General features: G+C 44.3%; 1 protein-coding gene across 3 annotated transcripts in view; it reads right to left on the bottom strand.

Annotated features, from left to right (window-relative positions):
- The window catches only part of SLC4A10 (solute carrier family 4 member 10), a 173,305-nt gene that overhangs the window by 97,455 nt on the left and 62,465 nt on the right, over nt 1-13,385 (bottom strand). For all 3 annotated transcript variants that reach the window (XM_035132512.2, XM_060280201.1, XM_035132522.2), the window contains exon 2: nt 96-177. In XM_035132512.2, coding sequence (XP_034988403.1) covers nt 96-177 — 82 coding nt within the window. The remainder of the gene's footprint in view (nt 1-95; nt 178-13,385) is intronic.

The following is a 13,385-nucleotide window of genomic DNA, read 5'->3' as shown; positions in this document are numbered from 1 at the left end:
CACCACACATGTGACCTCACAGACTTTTTGAACATGAATTAGGTTGATGCTTTTGAAAGACACAAGTCTGTGAATCATGAAGCGCATGTTCTCACCTTCTAAGTCTTCCTTTTCGAAATGTGTTTTGAGAAGGGAGCGTGTTCCACCCGTGTCCACCACTGCCTCCTCATCATTCCTCTGCAAAATAAAATAAAATAAAAAATACATCAGCTTTTCACTGTGCTGTCAGCGTCAGACTTGAGCAATACAAGGTGACAAGCATTTTAGCAAGATACCTTTTTTTTCCCATCAGCAAAAAAAGAAATGCAAAGAATGCTTCTGCTTTGCATGAAGTATCCTTTTTAAATTTGGCATTTACAGAAATAAAATCCAGCTCCATTTCAGCAAATCTGAAATGGATGATGGATCCATTGAGAGAAATAATAAACTGAGAGGTGTGTCTCCTTCAGAAGAGCATTCCATTGGTTGAGGGCCAACCTTGTAAAGGACTGTTCCCATGTGACTACCCTCTGCACTTCCTTCAGGATAGAGAATAGTCTCCGGTGAAGGTTGCAAGGTCCAAGCTGGTTTATATGGGGAGAGGCGGTCCTCAAAATATAACTGTCCTAAGCCACATAGGACTCTAAAGAGCAAAACCAGCGCTCTGAATTCAGCTAGGAAACCAGGCAGTAACCAATGCAGTCAGGCCAGAATTAGTATAATACATTCAGACATTCTGCTCCCCCAATATCCCCCAACCTGGTTGCTGAATTCTGCACTAGCGGAGGTTTCTGAACTATCTTCAAAGGCAGTCCCACGTATAATACATTGCAGCAATCTAACCTAGGCATTACCTAACAACGGCACACGTCTGGCACCACCAAGCATGGAGTGAGATCACTAGATGTCCCTGTGGTAGTGCATGGGGGCACACTATGCACACAGGCCTCCATCCCAGATAATGACTGGAGCATTTCACTGTACTTCGCCTTACGCGTGACTGAACAAACCCAGTACCAGGAGGTAGAAAGGATGGGTTCCACTGAGCCCTATGGGGAAATATTCCCATGCTGACAGAGGCACCTAGAGAAGGAGATGCACTGCACACTTTATATAGGAAAGTGTGCATGTGCAAAAGGTTTTTGTGAGTGCCAACCATATTTATTGTCTTTAAGAAACGTATGCTTACAATACAGCCTTTGACTTGCAAGAAAAATATAGCCATGGAGGTAATTACTCTAGGATACTGCATGTGCTTTTGTCAGATACCCAAAACATTTGGGGCTGGGGGGGTTAGGGTGGATACTTACTGAAATGCTCTAAAGAATTACCGGTAGGGAGCATGTAGGATAAATTACTGTTCCACATTTTCTATAGTGAAATGCCAGACTTTCCCTTCAGCATACAGTACTGTATTTTTAAATAAAGGTAAAGGTAAAGGGGCCCCTGACCATCAGGTCCAGTCGTGTCCAACTCTGGGGTTGCAGCGCTCATCTCGCTCTATAGGCCGAGGGAGCCGGTGTTTGTCCGCAGACAGCTTCCAGGTCATGTGGCCAGCATGACAAAGCTGCTTCTGGCGAACCAGAGCAGCGCACGGAAACGCCGTTTACCTTCCCACCGGAGTGGTACCTATTTATCTACTTGCACTTTGATGTGCTTTCGAACTGCTAGGTGGGCAGGAGCTGGGACCGAGCAACGGGAGCTCACCCCATTGCAGGGGTTCAAACCGCTGACCTTCTGATGAGCAAGCCCTAGGCTCTGTGGTTTAACCCACAGCACCACCTGGGTCCATTCGTATTTTTAAATACCAACACGTAAAAGCCCACACCTCTGTTTCATTGCAAATTTGACACTTTCAGGATTGTCAGAATGCAGCCTCAAGTATCATCAAGTACGAGCCACACATGGTATGCTCTATACTCCTGCTAATGTTCACCTTGACATTTATAAGAATGGTTGTACTGAAGCAAAAGAATGACAAGCCTACTCTCTGAACATAAGGGCTAAGAATACAGACAGAAACACAGCTTTTCAAAGATTCTTAGAAGCATTCTCCGCTGCTGGGACAAAGAGAACTCTGATTATTGCCTTGCTCAGCTCCTCTCACTGAAGGGTCCTTGCGATGACACAGTCATCCAAAATTGGTTTACTGCTCCTAACGTTTATCTACACATTTGAAGCCACTGTCACCCTTCTTCCCTGCTTGAATGTCTTGCTGCATTCAAAACAGGGCAGCTGAGGAAAGCACTCTGAATTTTATCTACATAAAATAAACCCTTCCCTCTTCAATGAGCAGTCGAGGATTTGTTTTATTTTTTAGGAAACAAGGCAATTAAGTCCAGATTCTCCAAAGTATTATTTTAGAACCACCTCTAATATTATTATTATTATTATTATTATTATTATTATTATTATTATTATTAGAATCTGACTGCATTAATGGATAGATGTTCTCCTTTTGGCCAGCCCTGTACCACACAGTACAGGATGTGCAACAAAGTAGAAAGCAATTAGTTTTCATTCCAGATTTATATCTTCCCCAGGGCAGCGTGTCATATGCATGAGGACAGCTCTGCCCTCCCTCCCTCCCTTTTGATAGAAAAAAAACTAAGAGAACACTCAAACACACGCCTGCGATGATGCTAAAATTTGCACCAATCAGCTTTAGCTTGGGCAGACATATGTCCCAGTCAGTTCCAGCCAGACATATATTTAATGCAGCAAGCGTGCAACATTTGAAAAGGGGCACCATTCTTAGCATTAAATCTAAAGCAACAAACAAAATGTTTAAAAATTGCATGGCACTAAATGTGCCTTAGAAAGAGAGAAAGCAGCAGAAAGCAGGATAAATACTGGAAATGAATAAGGGCTTATAACAACATTTTAATGCCCTGTTCGGCTATATATTGTTGACTTAAGCAGTGGCTTCACTCCAGTGTATACCTTTGGCACTGCCTGAACTGAAGCATATTAAATGTACTACAATCAATTGAGCTGGATCGATTCTGCATCACTGCATTAAGCTGACACTGGTTTTATTCGCTAAAGAGTAAGTGAGTTATTTTTAAAACCATCCATGCATTGAGTGATGCAAAACAGAAGTACTTTTTAAAATATTGCTCTCCCCACACCCCACATTTCTGCAATTCTGAGAATCGTATATTCCCATCTGCATTATACATTTAAAATAGTAATCATACCACTTTAAACAGTCATGGTTTCCCCCCAAAGGATTCTGGGAGCTGTAGTTTGTTAGGAAAGCTGAGTGTTGTTAGGATGCCCCTATTCCCTACAATTGTCAGGGTTTCCAAAGAGAAGCAAGAGATGCACTTTTGATCAGTGGGCTGGCACTGAAATATACCTGCCTGCTACCAGAGCTGGATTTAAGTTTGATGAGGCCCTAAGCTACTGAAGGTAATGGGGCCCCTTTATATGTCCAGCTGTCCTTTTTCAACAACAAATGGACGCTGTTTTTTGTGTTGAATATATGCTATATGGTAATTTATGGACCTAATAGGTATCTAAAGCCATTTGCACATAACAAAATATGTAATTTATCAAAGTAATTGTTGAACTGAAATACAATTAAGAACAAGTATATTGGGGGGGGGCTCCAAGAGAGTGGGGCCCTAAGCTACCCATCTTCTGGTACACATGCCTGTGTGCATATATTATTATTGATTTATTGATTTGCCAAATTACAATGGGGGAATGGGAATAAGAACCATAAACACAGGAAACATATACAGTAACCATACTAGGATGATGGCTGTCACTGGAAACAGCAAAGGAGGTTTCAAGGGACATTGTGGTAGAACGGGGGAGAGGAGAGAGGCTGCTTTGTCCCATCTGTTAAGGATCAGGTTTTCCATGGTTCAAAATATGAGTTCACTGAAGCCTCACAGATCATGGTACTTCAGAAATCATTTCCCTCCTCTATCCCAAAATGATAGTGCTACCTGATGTAAGGCATATATGTTCACAGGTTATGTAAGGACCAATATATGCCCTGAGACCTGCGGGTATAGGGCACTATATAAACTTAATAAATAATATAAATAACAAATAAATAATCCTCACCAAACTTAGCAAAAAGTGAGTGCAACAATCAGCTGAGCTACACATTACACTTGCCATGTGATCATCAGTCCAGCTTAGGTCTATTCAAAACTTTGAAAGCTCGCTGCCCACAGGCAAAGGAAGCTGAAGGGGTTCGCTGCTCACAGGGGAGGAGAAGGCATTGGCCAGCCTTCTCCATCTGTTGTTTATTTTTCATTTCTCACTTTTTATCATGAATAATCTCCCATAGCCAGAGCGAGGAGAAGATTACAGAGAAGATTACTTGGGGAATAGGGAAGCCTTCTGCAGCTTCTCCTTCAAAGTGACTCTGGTTTACTTGTCTGTATGGAAGGAACCTTAAAAGTTCTGAAACTCAGCCACTTTTCAAGCGCAACAGGTAGCCCAGGAACAGGGAATGTGTGGCCGTCAGATGTTGCTAGACTGCAACATCCATCTCTTCAGTCCATTGGTCATTCTGGCTGGAGCAGATGGAAGAAAGTGGCTTCAACATCTCGAGAGAAACTGGTTCCCCAGCCCAGATACAGCCTGTCCCTCATTTCAGCATTAACCTATTGATAACTATGAAGATAATTTCTTCTAAATATTAGCAAAAAATAATTGCGAAGATCCAGTCTTCTTTATCAGGTTCTCATGTTAGCAATCCCCCCCCCCAACTGAAGATCAACGCTGGCCATACTCAAGAGTCTGGTACACTTTATACGTGGCAACGTGGTGAGGCCATCATTTAACCATGTCAGTTTTCACCCTCACAATGAAATGAGTAATTTCTCAGACTGTAATATGCATTCAATATGCCACACAATCACATAATTAAACCTTGCACAGAGAACAACGGTGGTGTGCTACAGCTAAGCCCCATTAAAACCAATGGCATTTCCATATAAATGCTTTGTGGAGATAAGGTTGAGTCATATATTTCTAATTTATACAGCTGCCATTTTACATACCCATTTTAAACTTACATGTTAGCAAAGTTACTCCGGAATGCCGGATGACTGAAATACTGGTGGAATGGCATATTGAATTTAAACACCATTCTAAGTACCAGTGAATCAAAGTTTGAAATAAGGTTTGTGTAGAAAATCTACACAGGATTTGCAGGCCTTTTCCCCACCTGGCCTGGAGTAGCAGCATCCTGGCTGTCTAAACCCTTATCCATGCCTATGTTCTCAACATGCACAGGGTTGCCTACCAAACTATTTCACAGTTCCAATGTTTAGCATTACAGGGAATGGATGGATGGAGCCAGTTTCCGTTTCACTCAGTTTCTCATTTTTCCAGTCTTAAATTTAGTCACACACACACACACACACACACACACACACACACACACACACACCTATTTCTGCATGCATTTGCAATTAAAATAAAAAGTCAAGCTAAAAACATGCATGCGTTTTCATGTATCTCCTAATGTGCACATTTCCATAATCCATTTTGCCTAGCATATGACAAACCCAGACAACATCTTAAAAAGCAGAGACATCACTTTGCCAACAAAGGTCCGTATAGTTAAAGCTATGGTTTTCCCAGTAGTGATGTATGGAAGTGAGAGCTGGACCATAAAGAAGGCTGATCGTCGAAGAATTGATGCTTTTGAATTATGGTGCTGGAGGAGACTCTTGAGAGTCCCATGGACTGCAAGAAGATCAAACCTATCCATTCTGAAGGAAATCAGCCCCGAGTGCTTACTGGAAGGACAGATCCTGAAGCTGAAGCTACAATACTTTAGCCACCTCATGAGAAGAGAAGACTCCCTGGAAAAGACCCTGATGTTGGGAAAGATGGAGGGCACAAGGAGAAGGGGATGACAGAGGACGAGATGGCTGGACAGTGTTCTCGAAGCTACAAACATGAGTTTGACCAAACTGCGGGAGGCAGTGGAAGACAGTAGTGCCTGGCGTGCTCTGGTCCATGGGGCTACGAAGAGTCAGACACGACTAAACACAACAAAATGTGATCTTGTAAAAACTCATGCTTGCACCAAACATAATGAGTTACAGTCCATGTTTTCCTGATGAGGCTTCTTTTCTCCTCTTTACCTGGAGGGCTGAATCAAAGTAAAAGGTGGTGAGCTCTCTCAAAGGTTGGTGTGGTGTAAGCAATTAGAGGTCTGGGCAAGGACTGATGGAATGCAGGTTTGAATCCCATGTGCTCTGGTCCATGGGGTCACGAAGAGTCGGACACGACTAAACGACTAAACAACAACAATGCATTTTTGCAAGCAGCTTTATCCCAACAAAACGTGATTGTGTACATTACATTCACTGTTATACACGTTTTGGCTTCCAATTTTTACAAAACAAAAAACCCTCCCACTCTTTCAGCACACATTCTTTGGCTGGAGATCTGCGCTGAAAAAGTCAGAGAAGTGTGGATTCCAAGGGCTTGTTGCTTGGGTTTGCCTATTAGTTCGGCAAGTGCAATTTGGTAGCTCCATATTAAAAGGTGAACCAAATGAAATTTCTCCCTCATCCCCATGGTTCGGTAACAATCACAGCTTACAGGCTACGCTGTAAGTGTACAAGTGTACCAAGTGCCTGGTACACTTACAGAGTGTACAAGAAAACTTGGGTGACATTTGTGCAGTCATGACAGGGTTTAACCACTGTACATATGGGTCATAAAATAACTGCAGTAATGACCTTTGTAGTTCATCTAAAATCTGAGAAATGCTCTCTAAATCATTCTCTCATTGAACTCGAGATTTACAGAGAGAATGCCAAAAAGCTTGAAAGGCAGTTGAGTCCATCCTTTTAGTGAACCAAAAAGGCAGTTAAGTCCAAGCCCTTTTCCCCATCCTCTCTCGTTTATCAGCCTACAGATCATCCACCCCAGGGTTGGTTCCAGGCATTGAGAGACCCTCAGGAAAGTGCCCTCTAGTGGTTCCCCTCTTATGTCAATGCACCATAGCTGTGGGCTTACCTGGCAGTAGACGTAGAAAACTATGAGCAACTCTTAAATAGCCATGGCACGTATTCATTACCGTGTTTCTCATATTTTAAGACATGTCTTATATTAATTTTAACTCAAGAAAATAAGCCTATGGCTTATTTTCGGGGGTGCCTTATTTTTTGCCGAGCCCCGACTGAGCGGGAACCAGCAAAGGCAGCAGCCCGCTGGGCTGGGGTTTGCCTTCCTTGTGAGTCTGTTCTTTTACCTCTTGGCGTCGCTATCACTCACTCACGTCAGTCTCTCTTTCTCCTCCTCTCTCTCCTCCCACTTTGCGTCGGAGATCTAGGCTTCAGGGGCTTCTCCTCCAGCCGCGCTGCAGGCTATTGTTTCGCCCTGGTTCACCCCAGGGCTTTTAGGGGGTCGCTTAGCCTCGCGTTGCCCCTAGACCCCTTAGGCAGCAGCTTCGTGCACGGAGCTTTTCTCAGAGCTCCCGCAGAGCGCGTCCGATGCGAGCGCGAGGAAACCGGAAGTCGGCTCCCGCGCGCTTTGCCGAGCTCCAACGGAGCGGGAACCGGCGGCGGGCTGCTGCCTTTGCTGGTTCCCGCTCAGTCCTGCTCTGTCGGGGTTCAGCAAAGGCAGCAGCACACGCTTTGCTGAGCCCCGACTTAGTGGGAACCAGCAAAAGCACAGCCCGCCGCCGGCTTGGAGCTCGAGCCGGCAAAGGCAGCAGCGCGCGCTTTGCCGAGCTCCAAGCCGGCAGCGGGCTGCTGCCTTCGCTGGTTCCCGCTCCGTTGGAGCTCGGCAAAGCGCGCGGGAGCCGACTTCCGGTTTCCTCGCGCTCGCATCGGACGCGCTCTGCGGGAGCTCTGAGAAAAGCTCCGTGCACGAAGCTGCTGCCTAAGGGGTCTAGGGGCAACGCGAGGCTAAGCGACCCCCTAAAAGCCCTGGGGTGAACCAGGGCGAAACAATAGCCTGCAGCGCGGCTGGAGGAGAAGCCCCTGAAGCCTAGATCTCCGACGCAAAGCGGAGGAGAGGAGGAGAAAGAGAGACTGACGTGAGTGAGTGATAGCGACGCCAAGAGGTAAAAGAACAGACTCACAAGGAAGGCAAACCCCAGCCCAGCGGGCTGCTGCCTTTGCTGGTTCATGCCGGGTCCAGCATGTCTTATTTTTGGGGGATGCCTTATATTTTTTAGGCTTCAGAAAATCGTGCCATGCCTTATTTTGTAGGGATGCCTTAAAATATGAGAAACACGGTATTCATTATCACTCTAGGGCACTGTGGGAAATGAAAAGAGCAGCTCCCACTGGGGGTCATAATTTACATTTCTCATAATGCCCTGAAGCAAAGGCTGGCTACTCGCTAGTCCCACCCCCACCACCTCTCTCACACACAAACACACTATTACCTCTTACAAGCAATGCCAGTACTTGGCCCCTTTCCATCAACCCGCCAATACACTGGGGTTTCTATCTTTGTTCTAGCATCATTAGCAGTGTTCTCGCAAGGTACTTAAGACTAGGGGGCACAGGGCCTAGACACAAATTTGTATACAGTAAAAGTCTATTTTTAGACATCAGGGAAAGACTTTTCTCTTTACATAAGTTTTTGCCCTTTGTTTGAAGGCTGGCATTTTGGCCTCTTCCAGCGGGGTAGGATCCTCAAGTCTTACCCTTTCATCTGTATAGTTGAGTTTTTAGATTTTTATTCAGTGTTCTTAATCGATGATTTTGTGGTAAGCAGCTTGAGGTCACTCTGAGAAAACAAGTAATGCATATGCATCATCATTATCATTAATGTACTGAGTAGGACGCAGGTGGCGCTGTGGGTTAAACCACAGAGCCTAGGGCTTGCTGATCAGAAGGTCGGCGGTTCGAATCCCTGCGACGGGGTGAGCTCCCGTTGCTCGGTCCCAGCTCCTGCCAACCTAGCAGTTCGAAAGCACGTCAAAGTGCAAGTAGATAAATAGGAACCGCTACAGCAGGAAGGTAAACAGTGTTTCCATGCACTGCTCTGGTTCGCCAGAAGCAGCTTTGTCATGCTGGCCACATGACCTGGAAGCTGTACGCTGGCTCCCTCGGCCAATAACGTGAGATAAGTGTCGCAACCCCAGAGTCGGTCACAACTGGACCTAATGGTCAGGGGTCCCTTTACCTTTACCTTTACTGAGTAGTTCTGGGCATGCCAAGATGGCAGGCTGCTGGGGTCTCAATGGCAGTGGACTTTGCAGCAGGCCAGCTACCCATTTTTAACTTGTTTCTTAAAGGGGGAAATGGGCAAGGGATCTAGGGCCTGGCACAAAGGATCAAGAGAATAACACCCCTGGGTCATCAAACTTCTGCACTCAAACGTACATCCAGTCCATGCTCACCCCAAATATATCCCTTCCCAGCTTTCATATTAATCCTTCCCTTCTACGGGACTCCTCCTACATTGATTTATTAGCATTTCTCTGCCCAAAATTAAGTACAAATGGGAGTTTTAACAATCCTACAGGATTTCAGATTGTGAGTGTACCAACATGTTCGGGAAGGCTGGAACATTTCCAACCAAATATTGACAGGCAGACTTCTCTGTTTAAAAAAAAGGCAACTGTGATTTGGCCAAGAACCAGTGATTTACACTGATACCTGCAGAGATCTGAGTAAGTTTCCACATTTTATTTAAAACTCCAACTAGATGGTTGCTGTTGCGTCTCCCCACACACCGATAATACGTGTGTTTGCATGTGTATGCACAGAGACAAAATGAAACTAACATCATTGCCAAAAGAGAAATCTATTATCTTTTCCATTTGTTTTTCAAATTATGCTGTAGAAAAGCTTACCTAATCTTAGACAACTCATTTAGCTATTTGTCCATTAGGTAAAGGTAAAGGGACCCCTGACCATTAGGTCCAGTCGTGACCGACTCTGGGGTTGCGCGCTCATCTCGCATTATTGGCCGAGGGAGCCGGCGTATAGCTTCCAGGTCATGTGGCCAGCATGACAAAGCCGCTTCTGGCAAACCAGAGCAGCACATGGAAACACCGTTTACCTTCCCGCTGTAGCGGTTCCTATTTATCTACTTGCATTTTGACATGCTTTCGAACTGCTAGGTTGGCAGGAGCTGGGACCAAGCAACAGGAGCTCACCCCGTCACAGGGATTCGAACCGCCGACCTTCTGATCAGCAAGCCCTAGGCTCAGTGGTTTACAATGGGTATAATTAACATGTGTGCTGCAGAATCCTATGCATCCTTCCTCAGAAGTAAGGCCCACTGTGTTTCATGGGGCTTCCTTTCACAAAAGGTTTAGGTTTGCAGCCTTAGAACATGAACACACACACACACACACACACACACACGGGGGGGGGAATTGTATTGGATAACAGTTCTTCTGGCTTTTCCATGCACAAGTGCATATACGGAAGAGAAAAAACCCTCAGCGCCAGTAAAAAAGAAGCTAAGGTTTAAAAATAAACTGGTATGAGTCATGCACTCCAGGCTATCTTAATTCCAAATTAAAATGCTCTGACTGCATAAGGAGAATGCAACTTGGTGCAGCTTATGTTTGCTCAAAAACAGTGATTTGCTGCTGTACCACAGTCTTCAGAATTGAAGAATTCTCTAGCACTGCTTACTTTATACAATTATCCATTTGTAGAAATTATTCATTTAATATCATAACATTCTTGGGAAGAAGTATATTATTCCCTTTACTAATGAGTAACTGATGAGAGCTAGGAAGTTGTCCAAAGCTCTTTTTGGTGATTTGAACCTCATTCCTCCAGATATAAACCCAGCAACAAGTCTGGTTTATATTTACATGCACACTAGGAACTTCATAGAATCATAGAGTTGGAGTTGGAAGAGACCACAAGGGCCATCCAGTCCAGCCCCCTGCCAAGGACTTCACTGAGAAGTCTGTTGATGTAGATTTCACAGTTTGCATGTACCCTTTTATAACATTTGTTAAGTTGTAGACCACCAATACTATTATGAATCTGTCTTCATAAATTTGTGAGACTATCCACATCATCTCTGTTACATGGTCTTTTTGATGGCGCATGCTAGGAATCAAATCTGGGACACCACACACACAGTATTAGCACTGCCACCAAGCTAATCTCATTTACCACCCCCTACCTTCCTTCTGAAGGACCCAGGTGGCGCTGTGGTTAAACCACTGAGCCTAGGGCTTGCTGATCAGAAGGTCAGCGGTTCGAATCCCTGTGACGGTGTGAGCTCCCGTTGCTTGGTCCCAGCTCCTGCCAACCTAGCAGTTCGAAAGCACGTCAAAATGCAAGTAGATAAATAGGAACCGCTACAGCGGGAAGGTAAACGGCGTTTCCATGTGCTGCTCTGGTTTGCCAGAAGCGGCTTTGTCATGCTGGCCACATGACCTGGAAGCTATACGCTGGCTCCCTCGGCCAATAATGCGAGATGAGCGCGCAACCCCAGAGTCGGTCACGACTGGACCTAATGGTCAGGGGTCCCTTTACCTCTTTACCTTCCTTCTGGCTAGGTCAGTTTAATCTTGGAATGCTACAAAATATTACAGGCAGATAAAATAAGCTCTGAAAAGCTACGCTGCTAGATCAACACAATAAATTCTCACAACAGCACCATGCTTTCACAGGTCAATGGGGCACAAGACAAATTTCCTTTAGAAAGTCCTTTCCATGTAGAAATGTCTACAAACCCTACATGCATCAAGTACATGTAGCATTTGTGTCAGTTCTGTTATGGGTAAATGTGGCAAGAGTAAAGATAAGTACCCAGAGTACTAGATTCCACAGCAGAATATATACCTGTGCCGTTGAGAACTATGCATGGAATTTATGCAACAGGCCACATATCAGCATGCAGTTTCTGAGTAGTAGGTTTAATGACTGAAAGAATCTGGGATCCCAAAATGTTTCATGAGCGTGATTGGCCATACATCTTCCTCCTTTGCATTTTCAATTTTGGAGCATGCAAGCAACATGGCTCCCTGCAGGACAGAGCAACACGTTTAAGACAGCCCCAAACTAACCCATTGAAATCATTGGGCATGGCTAACTTCAGTCTATTTGTTCCAAGGAGTCTACTCTTTGAGCTTCATTTCATTCATTCGTTTGTTTTATTTGTATGCTGCTTTTCCACACACATGAAATTGTGCTCAAGGCGGATTACAACAAAGAAGCAGGGGTGCATTTCAAACAAACGCTACAAAAACCATTTCATAATAGCATGGCAAAGCAATAACATAGCAACGATTTTGTAGCACAGCAAAACAACAGCAATTTTGTAACAGCATGGCAAAGCAACAGCAAATATAATAGCATACAGGAAAAAGCCACATTCCAATTCTATACATATAACATTATTACGTAAACAACATGCAGCATCCAATAGCAAAAATAATAAGGAAGGTTCATAGTTGCACCTTGGTGCTAGAAACATGCCTCCCATGATATTGCTCATCGTCCTCTCCTTGTCTTAAGTTTGTCTTAACTGGATCCTAACCTCAATTTTTGATAGACTAGAAAAGAAATAAGGTCATAAACTGTAGTTTTATCTTTCTATATATATAGGCAAAAAGTGCACTGCCACTCATATGTTGTTGTTGTTGTTGTTGTTGTTGTTGTTGTTGTTGTTACACTCCCTCCTGCCCTTCCTCTCAAAGGAACCCAGAGCAGCATGTCAAGCTTCATTAAGTGATACAACTTCCAATCTCCTTTTATTGAATCTTCATTATGTCTGAATTGTTCTTGTTTTTTAATCCTGCCACGGTGAATGACAATAGCCTTTTATTGTATCTGCATTCAATACTTTGAATTGGAGACATGCCAGATACATCTTCAGTGACTGAGTAACTCTGATTTACAAGATATGGGACCCAAGGCTGACGACTGACTGGAGAAATGGGGAGACCACATTTAAAGAGAGTGTCTGAGCTGGGGCTTTGGAGGAAAACTGCTGTCCGGGGGTTCTGCACAGAGCTGACACTGCAGACAGAGGAGAAATGCCAAACACTAATGAAGACTGAAGTAGCCTCAGCAAATACCGGTAGCTAAGTGATGCAACTGTGAAGATGAGGACCAAGAAAGGCATGGATCCAAGCAGCAGACTGAGAGCCTTTACACTACCTAATGTCTGTTCCAAACTTAGTAGTCTGTGCCTGAGAGTTCCATGCCTTGCGCATGATACGTGACCCTTTGGCTCTGGTTGGTTATGTTGTTTTATTGCTGTTTCTGTTCACAATATAGACAGGCAGAAAATTCCTTTTGACACATTGCCTGAACTCAGATGCACATTGTGTATGCATCACATTTATTGGACTGATCTAGCAAGTAATTCAGAAGGCTGTTTCTATGGATCTTTGTAGCTCATTCAGGGCAAGAAAGTGGGGGGCGAGGCCCACTTTTTATTGTATTTATTTACCCGTTTACATAAAATTAGCAGAACAG

This window comes from Zootoca vivipara, chromosome 1, assembly GCF_963506605.1.
Source record: "Zootoca vivipara chromosome 1, rZooViv1.1, whole genome shotgun sequence".
Taxonomy (NCBI): Eukaryota; Metazoa; Chordata; class Lepidosauria; order Squamata; family Lacertidae; genus Zootoca; species Zootoca vivipara.
This window is presented reverse-complemented; position numbering and strand designations above follow the sequence as displayed.